The 19,549-nt window shown below is 24.7% G+C and overlaps 1 protein-coding gene and 1 long non-coding RNA gene across 2 annotated transcripts in view; one reads left to right on the top strand and one right to left on the bottom strand.

The window, feature by feature from the left end:
* MESR6 (misexpression suppressor of ras 6) overlaps window positions 1-19,549 on the top strand; it is a 154,582-nt gene that overhangs the window by 58,927 nt on the left and 76,106 nt on the right. The window contains exons 4-5 of the mRNA XM_067277660.1: window positions 12,993-13,596; window positions 18,205-18,314. Coding sequence (XP_067133761.1) covers window positions 12,993-13,596; window positions 18,205-18,314 — 714 coding nt within the window. The remainder of the gene's footprint in view (window positions 1-12,992; window positions 13,597-18,204; window positions 18,315-19,549) is intronic.
* LOC136981343 (uncharacterized) lies at window positions 3,188-13,341 on the bottom strand. The gene is made up of 2 exons (XR_010881691.1): window positions 13,222-13,341; window positions 3,188-3,782 (listed from the first exon to the last, which is right to left on the bottom strand). It is a non-coding gene; the product is annotated as an uncharacterized lncRNA (long non-coding RNA).

Raw genomic sequence — 19,549 nt, 5'->3', positions numbered from 1 at the left:
GTGTTACCTTGTTTGTTTTAATTTGTGTTTCGTTCATAATCGTGACGAAAGTTGAGGCACTGGGTATGTGTCGGGAATTAAAAATAAGTCGAAAAGTTCCCTGAAGGGGAATACTGTGTGAACATATAGAATTTCCATCATCGTGTTATGAAATTTGCAGTTTAAAATTTCATTCAAGAATTTATTCATTTTTTGTGAATGAAAAATCATTTTAATTAAATTTACTAAATACATTTTTTTAAAACATTTCTTATTCATCGTTTAAAATAATTGAAATCTTAAACTGGAAACTCTTCTACTGGATAGAAAATTTATGTAGTATTTTTATCAACAGAAGTTATATTTTAAATATATATATATCGTTTAATGTTAATCTATGCAAATAATTAAACACAATTTTAATCATAATTTATACGGATATATTTATTTTTAAATTGAATTATTATAAAAACAGAAAAAAAAAATTATATTTTTGACCTTCGTCTTCAAAATAAACGTATTTGGCTTACTTATAACCTTGAAACAGTAAAGAATTTCTGTCATAAAGTTCGTATAATGTTTATTAATTCGGATCCTTACTCACTATTAATATCCAAGAACAGACGAAATATATAGCCTACTGTATTTATGTCCTTCCTCTTTCCTTGTGCACTTTTCTATTCCCTGAGAGAATATAAAAGCACATATATATATTCCAAGTTTAAAACTTTCCAAGTAAGAATCTAAATTATATTTTCGGAAAGGATAGCCATTATTTTAATCAAATAAAACGCAAGGTTTTAAAAAATATAATAATAAGTTAATCTGCTATTCGTGATTAAATTCGAATTACTGTTTCGTGTTTTTAAACGTGAAATAAATAGAAAAATCTTAACTCTATCTTATTTTTAGAGGCAAACTGAATTATAAAACAAAGGTAAGATCTTCAGTTTTTTTATTTTATTTTGTTTCTTAAATTAAATTCTTAAATTCTCTTTAAAGTGTTTAATAAGGCATTTGAATTTTAATTATAAAAATTTAACCGACTTTTAACTCTTAAATGTGTTGTTTTATTTTAAAAAAATTTAAATAAAAATTAAAATACTAACTGGAATGGAATTCTCATTTAGGCTAATTATTGTAATGCATTAAATTGATAAATAAATATTAAATTACATAAATTTTTAATGTAAAAATTTGTCGCGTCGACTTTCTAAAGCAGTTGGGTTGAATAAAAACCTTCAAAGAATGGTTATATGAACGGGTGTCTGAAAGAATCAAAAAAAAGAAAAAAAAAAAAAAGGTTAGTACACAGTACTTGAGACTAGCCTAGGGGGCAGGGTGAAGTCCTAGTGTGTCTCACCCTTTCTCTGGTGTGCCGAGTAACTTTACCCACCTGCACTGAGGCCCTTCAAGGTGAATACACATACCTGGAGAGGTCAGAGAGAATGGAAGAAAAAATACAAGAAAAAAAACCATGCATTTTTGGTAGCCATTTAAGCCTGAGGCTGGACTAGTCTTAATAAGTAAGAACTTCGCGCCAAAAAGGATTCTTTGTGATATAAAAAAAAGAGGAGGATAGAATATTTCAGTTTAAAAAATCTCATTTTTAAATTTTTAAAAAAATAATTTATCTTATTTGTCGAAAAACGTATAATTGTATGGTTATTTTTTTTATTGGTTTTTAGGTTTAGCCGCCTTTTTTTTTTCTTTTCTTATTTATATAAGTATAGGTTGAGGTTGTTACCAGAAAATGAATGTTTTTAGAACAATTCGTACGGTTTTTTATTTACTTAAATGACAGCTTTTTAAGAGGAATTAATACAACAAATAAAGTTATTTAAACAAAATTAGCCTATAATTTTTTTGTTTAAGAATTTATTAAGTTGATCCGTTTGCTATTTTTTTTTCTATTTTTAAATCTTTTAATAAGTTGTAGGCCTATTTAAATACAACTTTTTAAAACTTCTTACAAAATTTATTCGAGAGATTTATCTTCGATAAGAATTTTTATCGTAACTTTTAATCCTAAAACCTAGATTAAATATAATCATTAATGTCAAGGCCAAGCGAGCACTTTTTTAAAAATTTTACATATGCTGCTTTCGTTACTGTTCGTTTTAAAACCTTGAAGAACAGTAGCTAAGCTTTTGACACATGAAAGAATTTGCTAACTGAATCGAACAAACTAATTGCAGTACAGCTAAATACGAACATCTGTCACCTTCGGTGTAAGAAACTGACACCAGCTTTTTTCACTTCTTTGTTTTTTGCACGATCTTTCAACATCCTTCACATTAGTCGTTAACTTATATCATTTATGAAGCCTTATCATTTACGTACAAGAAAGAGATGATGGTCTGTAACAGAGGACCTATCATTTCGTTCCTCCGAAGATAAACTCGCTTCCTTAACCTGGGGTGATATTTACTTTTTGCAAGTAGTTTCATTTTAATTTTGCTCATCTTTTTAACTCTCCTATTCATTTGAGTTCACAATTTCTTATTTTAAACTAATACCTACACCTAAATTGTTATTATTATAAATGATACCATTTTTTTTTTTCTTGTTGAATCATTCCGGACTTGATCATTTCACATGCCTTTCTTAAAGTCGATCGTTTCAGCAATCATTTAAAATATAGCCCGAAATTATAAGAAAATTTTCTTTTAATTTGCTAGTGATTTAATAATTATAGAATTAATTTATGACTTTAATTCTATTAATTATTTTAAACGTTATTATCTGGCTTATTAAGCTTATTATATACAGTATTATCCGGCTTATTTTTATTATTGAATTTTTACCAATTTTAATTTACGGATTAAATATTATTATTATTATTATTTGTTCTATTACTCGATATTTTAAGGATGAAAACTTTTTGAAACAATTTGAACCAAGATAATTATAATATTATTGAAATTTTTTTAAATATTTAAAAACAAGGACTAAGTTCTTATATTACTCAAGTCTTTTAATGTATTTAAAGTATCGTATATGATCTGTACATCTGTTAAGAGTTGTGTTTTAATGAATATGAATAAGAGGCCCAACCGTTTTCCCTCTGTAATATACGTGTTTAAATTGTAATTATTAGAGAAGTTTTTTATATAACTTCTATCTAATTATAATATTTGAGAAAAAATGAAAACTTCTACTAAGTATGATAAGAAATTTTAATGCTATTAAATAAAAAACTGATACATTGTATTATCAATTAAAGTAATATTTATTATTCAATATCTCTGAACACAACTGTTATCAAGAGAGCCACAAACAGGATCTAATAACAATAGACTAATTTGTGAAATATTTATTGGATAAACATTATTATATCACAGTTGTACAAAGATGAGCTTGATTTGAAATTTCAGAATCAGAAGACGGCGACGTCCATTTGGATTTCGTTCAGTCCATTGGTAAAATATATACACAAGCAGATGTCTCAGTAGTCATCAACGTTGGATCAATACGGGTGGAAACCAGGATAGCTCCGACGTGGTATGCGGACTGTAACCCTTTCTGTCTAGACTATAACAATGGAATCGCCCAAATAGTGTCAATCCTCAATTTTTTAAATGTCTGCATCACCACAGTACAAAAGGGCTTTTTGTTATTCCAGACGGAGAGAAGAGGAAGGGGATTCTTATAACAGCTGGTTTTCATGGTATAACCCTTTCTCCTGTATTTATGAACGATTCAGCTGCTCTATTGCAGAAAATATGTATTAGATGTTATCTGATGAATATTTTTATCATCATTTTTTTCCCCGAGAGATCAACGGAAAGTCCGCTAAAATCCTAAACAAAAAAATATGAATAAGTCTAATGCATACATTGTTTTTAATTTTAAAAAAAAAGAAAGAAAGAAAGAAACTACGATTCAGTTTATATTCAACAAAGATCTAAATTGTTCAACGAATATTTATCGTAATTGTTTTAACTAATTGTGAAATTCAAAAGCTGTATGATAAATCCTGATTTTGTGGCAATGAAATATGATTATAGTCGCAATTTCTATCAATGAGTCTGAAAATATGATTAAATTATATTTAATTTTCGTCGTCTTTATAAATCTAAATTCTAGAAAAAATTATTTTCTACAACTTTAAATATAAAATATTCAGTTAAGTTTTATTTACAAACTTGTATATTTTAATTAAGTTTATATTTAAAGTGTTATGTACTATTTATAAATTTATAAATTATATTTGCAATTCATCTGGTCGATTTTGGTACTAGTCGACTGTTGAAACTGAAAAAATATAAACAAATGAAATAAACTTGTAGTTTCTACATTTATTATTCGACACACAAAATTATCGAAACAGGATGCATTCAAATTATAGTAACAAATTATTAAATTACTATAATTCGATAAGTTAACGTACAAAATTTGTGAAGTGGCGATGTATAGTAAAAGTCTATCTCAAAAATCTACCGAAATTTTAAGGGCTGGAAAAGCCATTTCACAATTTTTAATTTATGAAATGTAAGCCCAAATAATAGAATTTAAACTCTGAACTTTTAATTTATAATATTAATGCTGAATATCAAAATTTCTTTTTTGTTTTAATTTATTTATGAACGTACAGTACTTTACAATTTATCTGTCGATCTAGTTCATGTTCAAATATCTTAAAAATATTCGAAATAATTTTAGGAGTAATGATATTATAATCTTATACAATTAAATTAGTCCAAGAAATATTTATTAAAATAATTTAATAAATAATTTATAATTATATATTGATATTAATTTCAATAAATTCGTACAACTTGTAGTCTTGCTTGTTAAATATACCACCCACTTACTAAATAAACATATGTAAAAATATGGAACTTTATTCTGATTTATAGTCGAGTCTATCAGTCATAAAGAGAGCAACAACTTCAAATTTCTGTCATTATGCAAGATTCATGAATGCCATACATTACTATATAATTATAATTTTATAGACTGAGGAATGAAATGCATATCACAAAAATCATATAAATAACAATGAGAGCCCATTCTTTCAAAGTCAGAAAAAAGGAATGGACTTTTATTTTATCTTTAAAACACACACACACATATATATAGAGGCCTATTTTTAAACAAAAATATATATCTAAGATAATTTATTATCTTCTTAATATAAATTAGATTGACATATCAATGTAAATGTTATATCATATATTGATATATGATACGAAATCATATAGTATGCAATCTTGAAATTTCTTTCTCTTGTTATGGAATTTATCTGAAGATTATTATTATTATTATTGTTTAAATTATAGATCAAAAATAGAATTTATTTCTTTTCATAAAAGAAATTTAGGATGTAGACTTGCCAACAAAAACACTCATTTTAAACTTTCATAACTCTTCCACACTCATTTTGTTTCTTAAAATTGTATTATAAATCAAATTTTAAAGTATAAATAAAGAATATATTAAAGTTATCGTGGGACAATCAAATTTTAAAATTAGTTACTTGTTCATTTATCACAATAAGAACTTAATGTGACCTTGTCTGAATGAAAGGGTTCAATGGTTCTTCTCAATTCATAATACTAATTATTAGAATTGTCTTAAGTATCTTTAATAATTACAATTAAAGTACAATTTTGAAATTAAGCTTGATGAAGCGGATTTTTTTCCCCCAAAAATAACAATGTTATATTTATTAAAATGCAGATATCTTTATTTAAATATTTAAAAAAATCATTTTTAATTGTGTTATATGTATAGAATATTGAAAATAATATTCTGTTTGTCATATGATAGTTCATTTTAAACAAGCTACGAATTAAAAGGTTTATTAATCTCAAGGACAAGATTTACTTGAGGATATCATTCCCACAATTTATAATTGAGTTATGCCATATGATATTATAATGATTTTTGTTTTTTTGGTTTGCGCTATAAAATATTATTCAGATTCATTTTAACTAATCATAAAATTAGGATATTTAGTTTTGTAGTAGTCATAAGAATTTTGTAAATATCTTAGCATTATTTCATAATATTTCATAGATAGCATAGATTTGCAGAAGGAAAATGGAAATTATTTTATGATAAAAGTTGAATTTCATATCTCCAAATGATACCTTCATTAACTTTAAATTGTGTTTGAACTTTTTAGGCATTACTTTATCACAATTTAAGATTGAGAAAAGAGAATTTCGTCAATTTTATAAAATAGTCTACATAAAGAAAAATGGTGGAAATTGAAAATAATTTTTATGATCGAAGTAATTCATAAATTTGTTTTAGGTTTATCCAATTTTTAATTAGTTAAATTTAAGTAACGAATATGAAAATTTATTTCTGTATAATCTTATGATGACTGCTCAATGGACGTTAGTTTAGCACCGATATTTGAATTTAATGTTTAACTGTCTAACGTAGCCTTTTCTATATTAGTCTAATCTGTTTTATATATTTTCGTTTTATTTACTGTATTAAGAAGAATAGTCAAATTTTTTCCATGTAGTTAATGCCATGAAATCTTTAAAATTTTTTCAGTGAGCTAAAAATTTAACAACAGTCTAAAATATTATTATTATTTAATAAATTTAAAATACATTAAAAGACATAAAAATAGAATAGGCCTATACTTTCACATTCCATATCATTTATATTAACTATACATTTAATCTTTGCAGAATATTAAATCTAGAAATAAAAGTTAAACATTAAAAATAAATAATCATATTTATATTCACAAACCATAATTGATTGTTATAATGTAATCATTAATAAAAAATTTTGTACATATTTAACTTTAATTATCAATGTAAAAAATTTGATATATTTTGAAATTTTATCATGTAGTTTAGTCTATATCCAAAATATAGATCCACAATCTTACTCTCACATAGGTTATTAATTAAATATGACCTATTGAAAGATTGTATACCTTATAAAATGAAAGTTAAGAATAACAAAATGGACTATAATCTTCTTATTTCATAAGAGAAGGCTTTTATGCAGACACTATCATTTTCTAAAAGTATTCCAACATTTGTTTAGTATTTGTCCATATAAAAAAAAACCGATAGATTATAAGTACAACATGGTGAGAAATAACAGCTCTTTGTGTTATGAGAACTTTGCTATATTGATAGCCATTAAAACTTTATAAATGCTTACAAATGCCAATTGAGAGCCGAGAATTAAAATAAACCTATCTGAAATTTTAAGATATTACAATTTCAGATAATTTTAATATCTGAAATTGTATAAGTTAAGAGTCTAATAATAAATTCGACTTTAATAACATTTGAATAGTATTTAAGATATAATATATGTTTCATGATATTATTTTAATCTAAACAGTTATATTTATGAAGTTATAGTGCTTTTACTAAGATACTTAAGCTATAGTTTTTCTGTAAATTACAGAATTTTTGCATGTAGTTTAAATTTAATCATTTTATTAGAAATGTTAGAATTAGTGCCTTATAAATTGGAATAGGCAAACAGTATAGTCTTAAGCAATCTATTAACGAAGTTAATATATTACTCAAAACTATATTTGTCTCTCAAATTATAAGATATTTTCACTGCTATTTATTTTTCATTATAATTCATTTTTCACAAAAGCTGTTATGAGTTAAATTATCTAAACCAAAATATCTTTCATAAAAAAAGAATTTCGTAGATAAATAATCTTGTTGTTTTTATGTAATTTTAGATTCTGAAGAGTTTACTTGATATTTGTAACTATGTAAAAATTGAAGTTACATATAGCCTAATCTAAAAGCAAGCTTAAGCTAGACTATTATACACTTTTGCTACATGATTCATAAAAATGAGTACATAATATGATGATTATTTGAATAAAATAAAAATTTTATAGGATATTACATTAATTTTATCATGCTGAATTAAGTCGTATAAAGTTACATTAGCTTATTACATTCTTTTGAGAATGTGGATTCAGTTGTATGTATTTTGTTTGAAGAAATAAATAGGACTGTTACCGTTTTTATTTATTGAAGGATTTAATTTTATTTAACTGAAGGATTTTTCAGTTAAGATTTCAAAATTTATTATTTAATTGCTTGAAAAGAAGGTACAAAAAATGAATAATAATTTTATCAATGAGAGTTTGAATACTCACAATACAAGCTTTCTGAAAAACTACATTTACACCAGAAAACAAAAAGCTATATGTTGCAATTTGTGTTTTGTGTTAGGCTCTAATTAAATGAATCTTTGGCCTACAGTATAGGAGTTTTTATAAAATATATTTAATATAAAAATATTTGGCATTATATTTTTTCTTTTAATTAAACAATTTCATCGTTATTAAATAAGTCTAAACCAATGAAAATACAACATATAGACCACTAAACAATAATTATAAGTTATGATGTAAACTATTTTATATATTATTTATGTATAAAAAACAAACATATTCTGTCAGAAATTATTTGAAGATGCAAAGATTCGACATTATCTGTTGCAAGATCTATATGTATAGCCATATATGCCGATCTATCTATATATAATTTTAATATTATTTCTTTATAAGTGATAGTCATATATCAATAAACATAATTAAATTAATTTACATAATCTAGATTAAGGGTAAGCCGAGTTTGCAATTTTTAATTAAAAAAAACTCTTTATAATATAGATGCTTGGAAGATAGGCTTTCTGTTTCGGTTATCTCATCCTGACCTTTGAACTGTAGATCCGTGCCAATGTGAATCGAGTTTTAAGATATAAACACCTGTCAAGTAAAGTCGACATCCAGTCTTATTGCTTTCCAACTGACAACATTAAAAATTTGTGAAGAATAGATAAACATTAAGTTTTTTTTTCTTTGAATAATTTTTCACTAAAAATTTATCAAAATATTTCGGAAAATAATTTTTTACTACATTAATATGGTAATAAATTAGCTTTAAATAGTAGTTTTATATGCCTTAAAAGCGATATTTAAACATATATATGAGAATACAAATTTCATCATCTTGAAATGCAAGCCCATTGAAAAAGGTAATGTATTTTTATGAAATTTTATATGATAATGAATTTTCAAAGTTGGCCAAAAAGTATAATGCTATTAAATCTGTTGCAAAAGTAAATTTCACAACTAATATTTCTCAACGTTGAATTTCAAAATAAATATAAACCCAAATACAAACGAAATGAAATTATTGAATTCTCCAGATATCAATTATTAATAGACTTAATTATGAAGTGACAAAGAGCTAGTCATATTTAGGTCAAAGCTATTTTTGTTTCTTCAAACACAGAGCCTGCTCAAGTATCAAATGAGTAAGTAGTAGTAGGATGAGAATAAACAAAAACTATAACATATTTAGTTACAAGAGTTCCGTTTCTTATAGCCGACTCTTGACATTTCTTTCATATTTGGTCATCCTATTAATAAGATACAGAACTTCTTAATGCGATGCAATGTAAATATAATCCGTAAGCTAACAGGATCTCCAAAATCAAGGATAACGTTTAATAATTTTTATCGCACCATCTTTGATGTTTAAGTATGTAGAAAAGTAGAGGCTAAATAAGAATTTATGTCTACCTTTAACAGATATACACCTATACGAATACAGGCCTACTACTACAATAAAACATGGGAGAATTCGATATTACACGAAATTAAAAACTTCTCTATGGTCATTTCTGTAATTTTTACGTATAAATTTTATTTTTTATTTGAAATTAATTAATTTTATTTAATTCAAATGTTCTCAAGAAATAATCAAAACTGTTTTTAAATCAAGTTTTTTGAATAAGAAATTTATTTCTAAACATAGATATAGTAATGATTTGTTGAAAGAATATCATATGTTAAACAGACTTAATTAGGAATTTTAATAATCCAGATTTCTAGAAAGTGATTTTTACTTTCATTTTTTTAATTACAAACATTTAAATTTTCAAGTATTGTTCATTAAAAGTAACTTTTAATAAAATGATATTAAATTTGATATGTTATCTATTTATTCAGAAAGATTTTAACTTGAATGTTACTATATATTTACAATTAAAATAAATTTTTATTCATAGAAATAAGCCATTTCTAAAGTTATCTACATAGACACTTATGTATATAAGCTGTTATATTTTAAGATAATTTAGAATTAATATCAGTAGATATAGGTCTATAAATTTTATTAATTTATTCTAACTATTGATAATTAATCCTGTCATATAGGCCAAAAATAGATTAAATCAGTATTCTGTAAGAAGAATGATATTAGAAAATAGGTCCATGGATCTAAATAGAAAAGAAATTAGTTCTGAGTAGCGACATAAAAAAAACAATTTTATTAACTTATTGCAAAATTTAAGTGCGGGTTTTCTTTATAAAACAAAGAAAAAGTATTTGCTTGTATATAAAAAAAAATATGTACCTGTACATTGGTAACGAATGATATGTATTTTTTTATACATATATTGAAATTATGATTTGGAATTGATCCAAAATAAACGATTGGCCTATAGGCTGAAAAATATGTAATATTTATTCTACATGTACTTTAGTTAGAAAAATATTTTAATAAATGAATTATTAAATTCGAAGAAATTTAAATATTTCTCTATTTTTAGGATGGCGACGATTGGTCAAATCTATATTTTTTTAAATGAATCAAACATTTTATGAATTTTAAATTAACATTTAAATTAAAATTTTTTTAGGTTAATTCAAATTTAAAATTTTCAATTTACAAAATAATAGTATTGACTAAGTTTACATGATATAATTGCTTCAATTTGTCTACAAGTCTAACTTTTAAAGTAAGATTAGGAAATTCTACAAAAAGAAAAAAATTTCGATAACGTGATTGACTTAAAGTTTGAGTCTAAATATACTATTACAAAATCGTTTGAAATTATTGTGATTTTGATCTTGAAAGTTTTGTTGTTTGTAACTTTGTTTCAAGTCTCAAGCACAAATTTATACTCAATACTGGTATTTTAGCATATAGAAGAGACATTATATTCTTATAGTTCTTCAATTTATACTAAATATTTTAACGGAACCTGTAGATATACTACTATATTTACAAAGTATCCATATGTAATAGCATAGAAAAAAGTCGAACAACCGGTTCCTTAAAGAAAAAGATAAACTCTTTCTAGTAAAACCTTCCCCCTCATACAAAGAAGATGGTGGATAAGTCTTTGATTAATGAGGTATCAGGTAAAAACCAAATCCTTTGCTTACCATCTGCTGGGCGATGCAGTTGGAAGAAGAAAAGCAGTAGACCAAGAAAAAAACTCGTCTGAGAAGGGTTGGAGCGTGAGAAACAAGCCAGGGGGTTACCTGATGGAATGAAATGGTGAAACTCCCCTCAAAACCCCATCCCTACCCTCAATTTTCTTAACCCTTTTTAGTTTCACTTCTGAGTTTCTGAAAAAAGTTGAGTCAGAGTTTAAGAACTTACTTTTAGCGTTTGAAAGACATTTTATTTGAAATATCTTTATTTAATTATACTTTTAAATTATTTTTTTATGGCATCATGAAAAGAACTTTTCTATGATTTCTTAAGATTTAATTCTAAAATTATATAAAAATCTATATCTAAAAATTCAAAATTTTTCACTTTCTGTTTTCTTTTTTTTTTTATTTTTTTATTATAGTAAAATATTAGGCTAAATATAGACAAAAGAAACTGAAGTTTAAATGATTAATTTATAAATAAATACCAACTTATTTATAAACTTATAAGCTATAGTATATTTATATCTATAACTTATAACATAGATTCTTGACCTACAAAATAAATGATTAAAATCCAACAGAGAAGCCATATTCGCCTGTGGGAATATACTTATAATTATAAATTTGGGACATTTTAATGGGAATATTACTTTAAAAAATTCTATCGTAAAGAGTTGCGAATTAATGCTAAAAATTTTAGATTTTTCTATTTAAATATTAGATTTTTTAATTTTAATTTATATTACTTTATACTTGTGATGTAGGCAAATGAAACTGAAAATAATTCTTTGTCTTTTGATTCATAGCTAGACTTTTAAAATCGAAGTAAATTTTCTTATAAGAAAGCCAAAAAAAATTAAGAGTAATTAGAATTTAATATTATATTTTCGCCAATATTTAACATAAATTTATATAATTTTTGTAGTTAAAAGATCATCGCCAGAAGCTGTTTAAAAAAATAAAAAAATAATAATAATGATATGCAACACTACAACTTTATAATATATAACAAAACGTTTATTAGTAATCTTAAAAATTAATAAAATTACAAAAAAATACAAATTTTCCAAAAAACATATATCACAGTACATTTCTTAATACCTGTACACGAACATTTTATTTAAAAAAATTAATTTTAAATAGAAACATAAATATGTACTTAAAGGTGAGTTTACGTTATATTCCTGTAGGCCTATTACTGAATTTTGAGGTAAGTATATGAACTGTATTAATTGTCATACATTTTTAGAAGAATTTATTAAAGGAAACATTCAAAATCAGTAATAGTTTTCTTTGGAATATGGGAAATTACATGTTCTGTTTCGAGGAGAAAACTAAATGTTGGCCTAAGCCTAAGATCAGTAAATACAATATTCTTTGACTTTGAATAACTGTAATCCTATTTTAGGCTTGTGTATTGAATTAATCCTTTCTATATGTTTTATTATAATAAAGGTAATGTACTAACAACACAAAGAATATTTTTAAAATATCCAAGATGAATATGGGATTACAATTAACTTATTATTCTGTGGATCTGTTATTTATTATAGGCCTAGTTTTGTTATATAAAATTTGAATACTTTTCTGATCTATAATTTACTTACAATACTTGGTAAATGACATTTTAAAGTTTAATATTAGATATTTTAATTAGTTTATCTATTAAGCCTATCAAAATTGAGTTTATGAGTGTAATTATACTGGATTTATAACAAAAACAAGTTAAAAATGAATAAGAATAAAAGGGTTAAATTCTATATATTTATGAAAAATTGGGAAAATGTACTAATTCTTAAATTATTTCTTTTTGCAGGTTAACATGTCCAGAACCTTATTTTGTGAGTGAATTATTGTATTCAATGCCAGAAAATTTGAGAGACGATAAGAATGAAATAAATTTAATTGTTCAGACGATAAATTATGAAGAATGTGTTACAGAAAAGGATAATCAAGCATATAAAATAGATCCTCTTAGAACGGATAAGGATTGCCTAAATGAAGATTATAGAAATGATATAAGATCGAAACAAATAGAGACTCACGTTAAGATAACTTCGAAGGCCTCGGGCGATTTTGTCTCTGAAAAATTGCAAGTTTCGCCACAACCTTGTGAACCACTATTGGGTGTTACGAAGACTGTCAAACAAATTGATGGCTCCAAAATTGCCTCCGAGTTAACAGAGGTGAAAATGCCAAACAAGTTTTCCGTCTTTACTGAAACCAGCTCTCCATCACAACTAAAGAATGAATTAAATCTATTAGAAGTTGAAAATATAAAAGAATCTTCCTATATTTTAGATATAGACTTGGATTTTTACTCTACTCGAAATCCTTTTTTGGTGTTACTTGGTAGAAACTGTTTTGAAAAATTGCAACGTCTCTATTCCTTTCATATTGATGTCGACACTAAAAATGAGGTAAGTTCGGCTTTACGGCAACTTAGAATATGATTTAAAAAAATTACCCTATCGTACTTCTCAACTGAATGAATATACACAGTTAATACATAAAATAGACACTAAGAACATGCTGACACAAGATGAAATGCTCACCGCTTGAAAATACGAAGTCCTTATCGTTGGTGTGTTGAGAATTATCACGAGCATGGTATGAAGTTCCTACCAGCTGTACACACAGTAAGAACTCCATACCTCGCTCGGGATAAACCAACCCTTGCAGACGAAGCGGTTCCACCATAATAATCCTTTACCGGTCATAATTCAAGAATGTACATCCACCTTCTTGAGGCTATGCTTCTATAAGCTTAAGTCGAAACCCTTTTTTGGAGAACAGATGCTTGTCTGTACAGAGGAAGAAGTACTCTGCGTCCCACAGTGCCTTTCTCGCTATACTAACCACTTTGACTTCTGCACCGTTATGATTGACGTGTGATTGCTGGATTTTATTGGTTGTTAGCTTAGTCTGGCTCCTCCCGATTGTACGCAACGTCGACCAGTGACAAACGCATTGAACGGACATATCCAATAAGGTTTTTGTGTCAATGGTGTGACACGGGGAGGTTCCTGTGCTTTGTATGTGTTACTGTTCTTTAGATCGGCGAGGTTTGACTTAACAAGTTTTTCCTTCTAGTGTAATAAGGATAAGAATATATCTTTCTTCGGGGTGCATATAGAAATTGTTTTCCTTCAAGGACAGTTTTATAAAATTCTTTTTAAGATAAAAATGTTCAGAAAAATTATTCTTTCACTATTTATAATTTAAAATGTAAATTTTATTCGTAATTTATTTTACGGCAACTTCTTCAAATATCGAAGGAGCCTACATACGGTTCTAATTTTTTACTGCCAGTTTCAAAGTGTATAGGAAAAAAAGAGAGAAATATCATCACATGGGTTTATTTTCATAAAGATATTTATATCTCTCTTACTTAAAATTCTAAAATATTTTTTGAAATTTCAGAATTAAAAACGAATAAATAAAATTTACAATTTATACTAAAAATCTGTCTGATTATTATACAGTTTTTTAAAGATGAAATTTTATGCCCATCGGAAAATCTTTAATTTAAAAATAAATTTATTAATAAAGTCCTTTTTTAAAGGCTTTATAATTGATTAAACAATTTGCAAAATGATAAATCTTTAATATTAAATTTTTGCATTTTGTTTCTTGTAAAATTTTATTATACCGAAATAATCATCACTTATTATCTGAATCTATAAGATAGTAAAGCATAGTTTTTCGGTGATTTATTTAGTATACTATTATGTTTTATATAAAACATTCTGAAATAACTTATGAGTGATTGCATTATATGACTTTAAAAATTCCTTCGTCTAAATTTAAAGTCATCTTTTTAAATCAACTTCAAATATAGCTTATATGATAATATTCTAAACATGTAGGATAATTCTAAGTTATTCTTCACTCTATATTTCGCTGTTTTGGGATTTTTTAAAATTACTTACATCACTTAATTATAATTATTTGTGATAAAATAAATTAATGAAATAGTTAGAGTATACAGTTTTGATACAATCTTCGTTTACTTAAATATTTACCAAAATTCTTAAAAAAATTTTATAAATGTTGAATTAAGCCTTTTATATCTAAAATTGGAATTGTCGTTGGTCTATCTTAAAAGGTAAAGAGAACTGAAAAAGCCATATAAATCTGATACGATATAATTCATTTGCATAATTTAAAATTTAACTCTTGCTTTGCGAGAATATTTTAATTAACTTGAATTTTAAAACAATTTTAAAATATTGATAGATTTTAAAATGAATTTTTCAGTATGTCTTAACATTAAGTTGTTGTATGATCGAAAGTAAGTAAGAAGTATTTAATTGCTGCATACGAAATTAAACAACCCTTATCAACCTTGACTTGATTATAGAGACGTTCAGATTTGGTCTTATATTTAGTCCCCTTCTTGCCTTCAGGCTTGACTCTATTCTTATACTTTAGATGATAGAGTTGTAATTTATTTTATCATGTAGTCTATTTGCTAGTCTTGTTTCAGGCTGATTAAGTTTAACGTCTCTTATTAGATCTATTATGATTTAAATTAGCTCCAGTTAATCCTTCTGGCTCACTTGAATTAATATAAACGATTAATTTGGCATGATTAAAGATTAAAATATAATTAAGTCAAATTAAAGAATTATAGGCATATCTCAAGACTTTCTAAATGTCTATCATTATTATTCTCAGGTTATAATATTTAACCCTATTATTTTTCATTTCCTTTCTTTGTGTTTGGCAAGATAAAAATTTGACCCTTATCTATCTATCAATAAAAATATATAGGTATATATTTAATAATAATATTTTGAACGATTGAATTTCTAAAAAAAACAAAAAAAATACGAATTAAAAAGAAAAAGTCAAAGGACCAAAGAAATCAATTGTAATAATTTACGTATATCCAGATACATTGATTTATGTGAAGAGCAACTCAAGTTTAATTGTTTTCAATGAATAAAAATTCTTTATTTTCCAATGAAAGATTCTCTAGGGGCAAATAAAAATTTAATTATTTGCTTAAAATTACTGCTCCCGATTTAAATACTGTATTTCTATTCATGATATTTATAAATATATTTATTAATAAAATAAAATCAATTATAACAAATATCAAAAGAAATCTAGGATTGTTATTATAAAAATTATAATAACCTGTAGCAATTATACTTACTTTATGAAATTATAAAATGATTTTATTTATCTAAAATACTTTCTTTGTAAAGAGTTTTAACAATAAATGGTTACCTTATTTGAATTAACTAAAACTAAAGTCAATGTTATTGACATTCCTCCAGAATTTTAATATAATTATTACATATAATAACGTTAAAGTATCTTTCTTCTACATTGTGTAATTTAAATTTTAATTAATTAATTTAATAAATTAATTATGTTTGAACATTAAAATTTATAATCTAAAAATAGCACTAGATATTCAATTTCAAAACTAGAATTCAAAATTGGTTTAGTGTATTTTCAATATTACTATGATTTAATTATATACTAAATTTATTTATTTAATATTTCTATAAATGATTAAACAATACAATCGAAATTTTATAATTTACGAATAAAAATATAAAGTTTCAATAGTGTAATTTGAAATGTGTTTAAACATTTACAGTTTATAAATTAGAATTCTAGTAATGTATTTTTCCCCTTTACCAATTTTCTATCGTATACATTTGTAATTTTTCAGATTATTTTATGATGGTATTTTTATTTAGATTTTTAATTCTTTTAGTTTAAACTTTGGAATTAAAATCCCATAATTTGGCAAAGCGTAAATTTAATTATACATATAAACACTTAACTAATATATATTTAAACTGAAGATCTCAATACACAAAAGTATGCTTCTCCGAAAAATATATATGTATATATTTTTATTTCGATTCAAGTTACACAGCCTCTTTGTGTATGGATACACGGTATATTAATGGAATTTCTCACGTAACATCAGATGACTCTCCAAACGAATGGCTGGAAAGTGATCGGTTCTTTTAATCATGAACTTACTGTTATCAATAAACATACACATAAATTATACTATTATATTAAAGTTTTTGTATTATAAATTATAATTATATTAAAAATAAAAATATTTTATAGCATTTTCTTGCGATCTCTTCAATTATAAGAAAGCATTCTAAAATTTAATAAATATGATTAAATCAATTAATTTATTGAATTCTCTATTTAGACGGATTAGATTAAATATAATTCATATTAAATTTACGATTTAAGATTTTTTATTTATTTTATTTAAATTATTTATAAATAAAATTTCAAACCAGTTATATATATATTACAGTACAATAATGATAAGACAAGGATATTTTTTGTTCAAAATTATTATACATAATTTATGTCTGTTTTCAGTTTGTTATTGGTATTAAGTTCTTGATTAGCAATTCTAAATGCTTACTCCTTTAGGACTTGTTTAATATGAATTTTTTAACATGTGCCATAAAAATGTTAAAAATTAATTTATAATTTTACGTATATATAAATTCGGTTTTATAGATTAAATCTCATTCGGTAATAAATTTATTATTTATTGTCTTACAGGCCAAAGATATTTTGGAAATAGGCTATCCTTGTTTAGGTTTTTTTTATTTTTAATTTCATAGTTTCAAGTTTGTTAAAAACAATAAAAAAAAAGCGCATAAATAATATTTTAAGTGATTATCCAATGGGGGTCACCAACCCTGAGACAGGAAATGAGGACCCCAGGAGGGAGTCAAGTACAGGTGCAGTTAGACTTACTGAAAACAGCGATTGGACAAGACTGCAAATATCCCATTTCATTGATTCTTATAAAAATATTAAAAAATATTAATTTTTATTCTATTAACAACTCTATATTATATTTATCTGATCAGCCAATTAAATGTGCAGCCTACTTTACTTTAATGATATTTCGTAATGACATAATCACGCAATCGCGAAATTAAGTATGAGGCCTTAACAAGGTCAGAACAATTTTATGGTATATTATACATTATTTATTGTTCCTTTCTTGGTTTGTTTAGGAATTAGAGAGAGTTACGATCGAAAGGAAAAAACAATTGGACGAATTAGAGAATATGTTTAATCATCTTCATAAGGGTGGAACTATTAACGAGTTACCCCAAAGTAGCAGGTAATTAAAGATTAAGATAATATCGATTTCCAAATATCATTTCTGCAATGGTAATGGTGTTTATATAAAATATATATAGACTATTGAAATTTAAAATAATTTAAATTATATTCAGAATACATTACATGCTTATTTTTTCAATGTTTTTTTAAATCATGAATTAACATGATAAACAATTATATTTACTAGAAAAAATTATTAAATATGCAAATCATAACTGAAAAAGTTGTCTTTTAAATTTATAATTTAATTGAACAAATTTAAGAATTCCTTTGGAAAATTTGTGAATTTCATTAATAAAGTTTATAAAATCTTAAAATAATTTTACATTTTATGCATGCATACTTGCAACTCTCTTTCAAATATAAATAAATCAAAAGCTACATTCATGTAATAATTTTATATTTTACATTATATTTATACATAAAACATATAAAATGGTGCGTATAGCTTTTAATTATATATAATTTATTACATACACACTATAAAATGGGTTAAGTTTATATAAGAATAATGTAATTTTACAATAAATGATTTTAAAGTTTTTTAAACAGTTCTTAAATTTTATTAGTAGGCTTATATTTGCATATACTTCTATCTATATTAATTTATAATAATATAGTATAATGTAAAACTGAAAAAGCTTTTAATGCATTAAATTAAATTATAGGATATGTTAATTACCTGAAAAATTTTAATGTACGGCCCTAAATATAGGGCCTAATCTATGCTGAAATGATTCACTATCAATTTATAAAAATAAGTCAAATTGACAATCTATTGAAAGTTATTTTGAACTTATCATATCAAATGAAAGTTGTATCCATCACGTCAGTCGATCTATTGCCATTGATTGGTTGTCCCGAATGATAGATCACGGTAATTTAAAATATGCAAAAGTAAAAATATATTGACTAAATCAGTTTGAATATCTTAAATATAGGAATTAGAATAAACTTTAAAGAAATTTATTATTTTTTTATCCATCAAAATTTTGTATATTTCAAGCCTACATCTTTCTTATTATATTAGAATTTTAAATTAGCGATAATATGTGAGGCCTCTAATTAGCTCAATAAATGAATAATTAATGACAGAATGAAAATATATCATTTGGACGGAAAATATTATCTAATGTTAAGCCTTTATATTATCTTGAGTCAAGGTCATTAGTCTTTTAACTTCTATTAGATTTTCAATCCGACAAATTTACTATTGTTTAAACAATAGTTTAA

The sequence above is a fragment of the Centruroides vittatus genome, unplaced genomic scaffold (genome assembly GCF_030686945.1).
Source record: "Centruroides vittatus isolate TY-2023 unplaced genomic scaffold, ASM3068694v2 contig_753, whole genome shotgun sequence".
NCBI lineage: Eukaryota > Metazoa > Arthropoda > Arachnida > Scorpiones > Buthidae > Centruroides > Centruroides vittatus.
The sequence above is the reverse complement of the archived record's forward strand: the minus strand, read 5'-3'. Positions and strand labels throughout refer to the sequence as shown.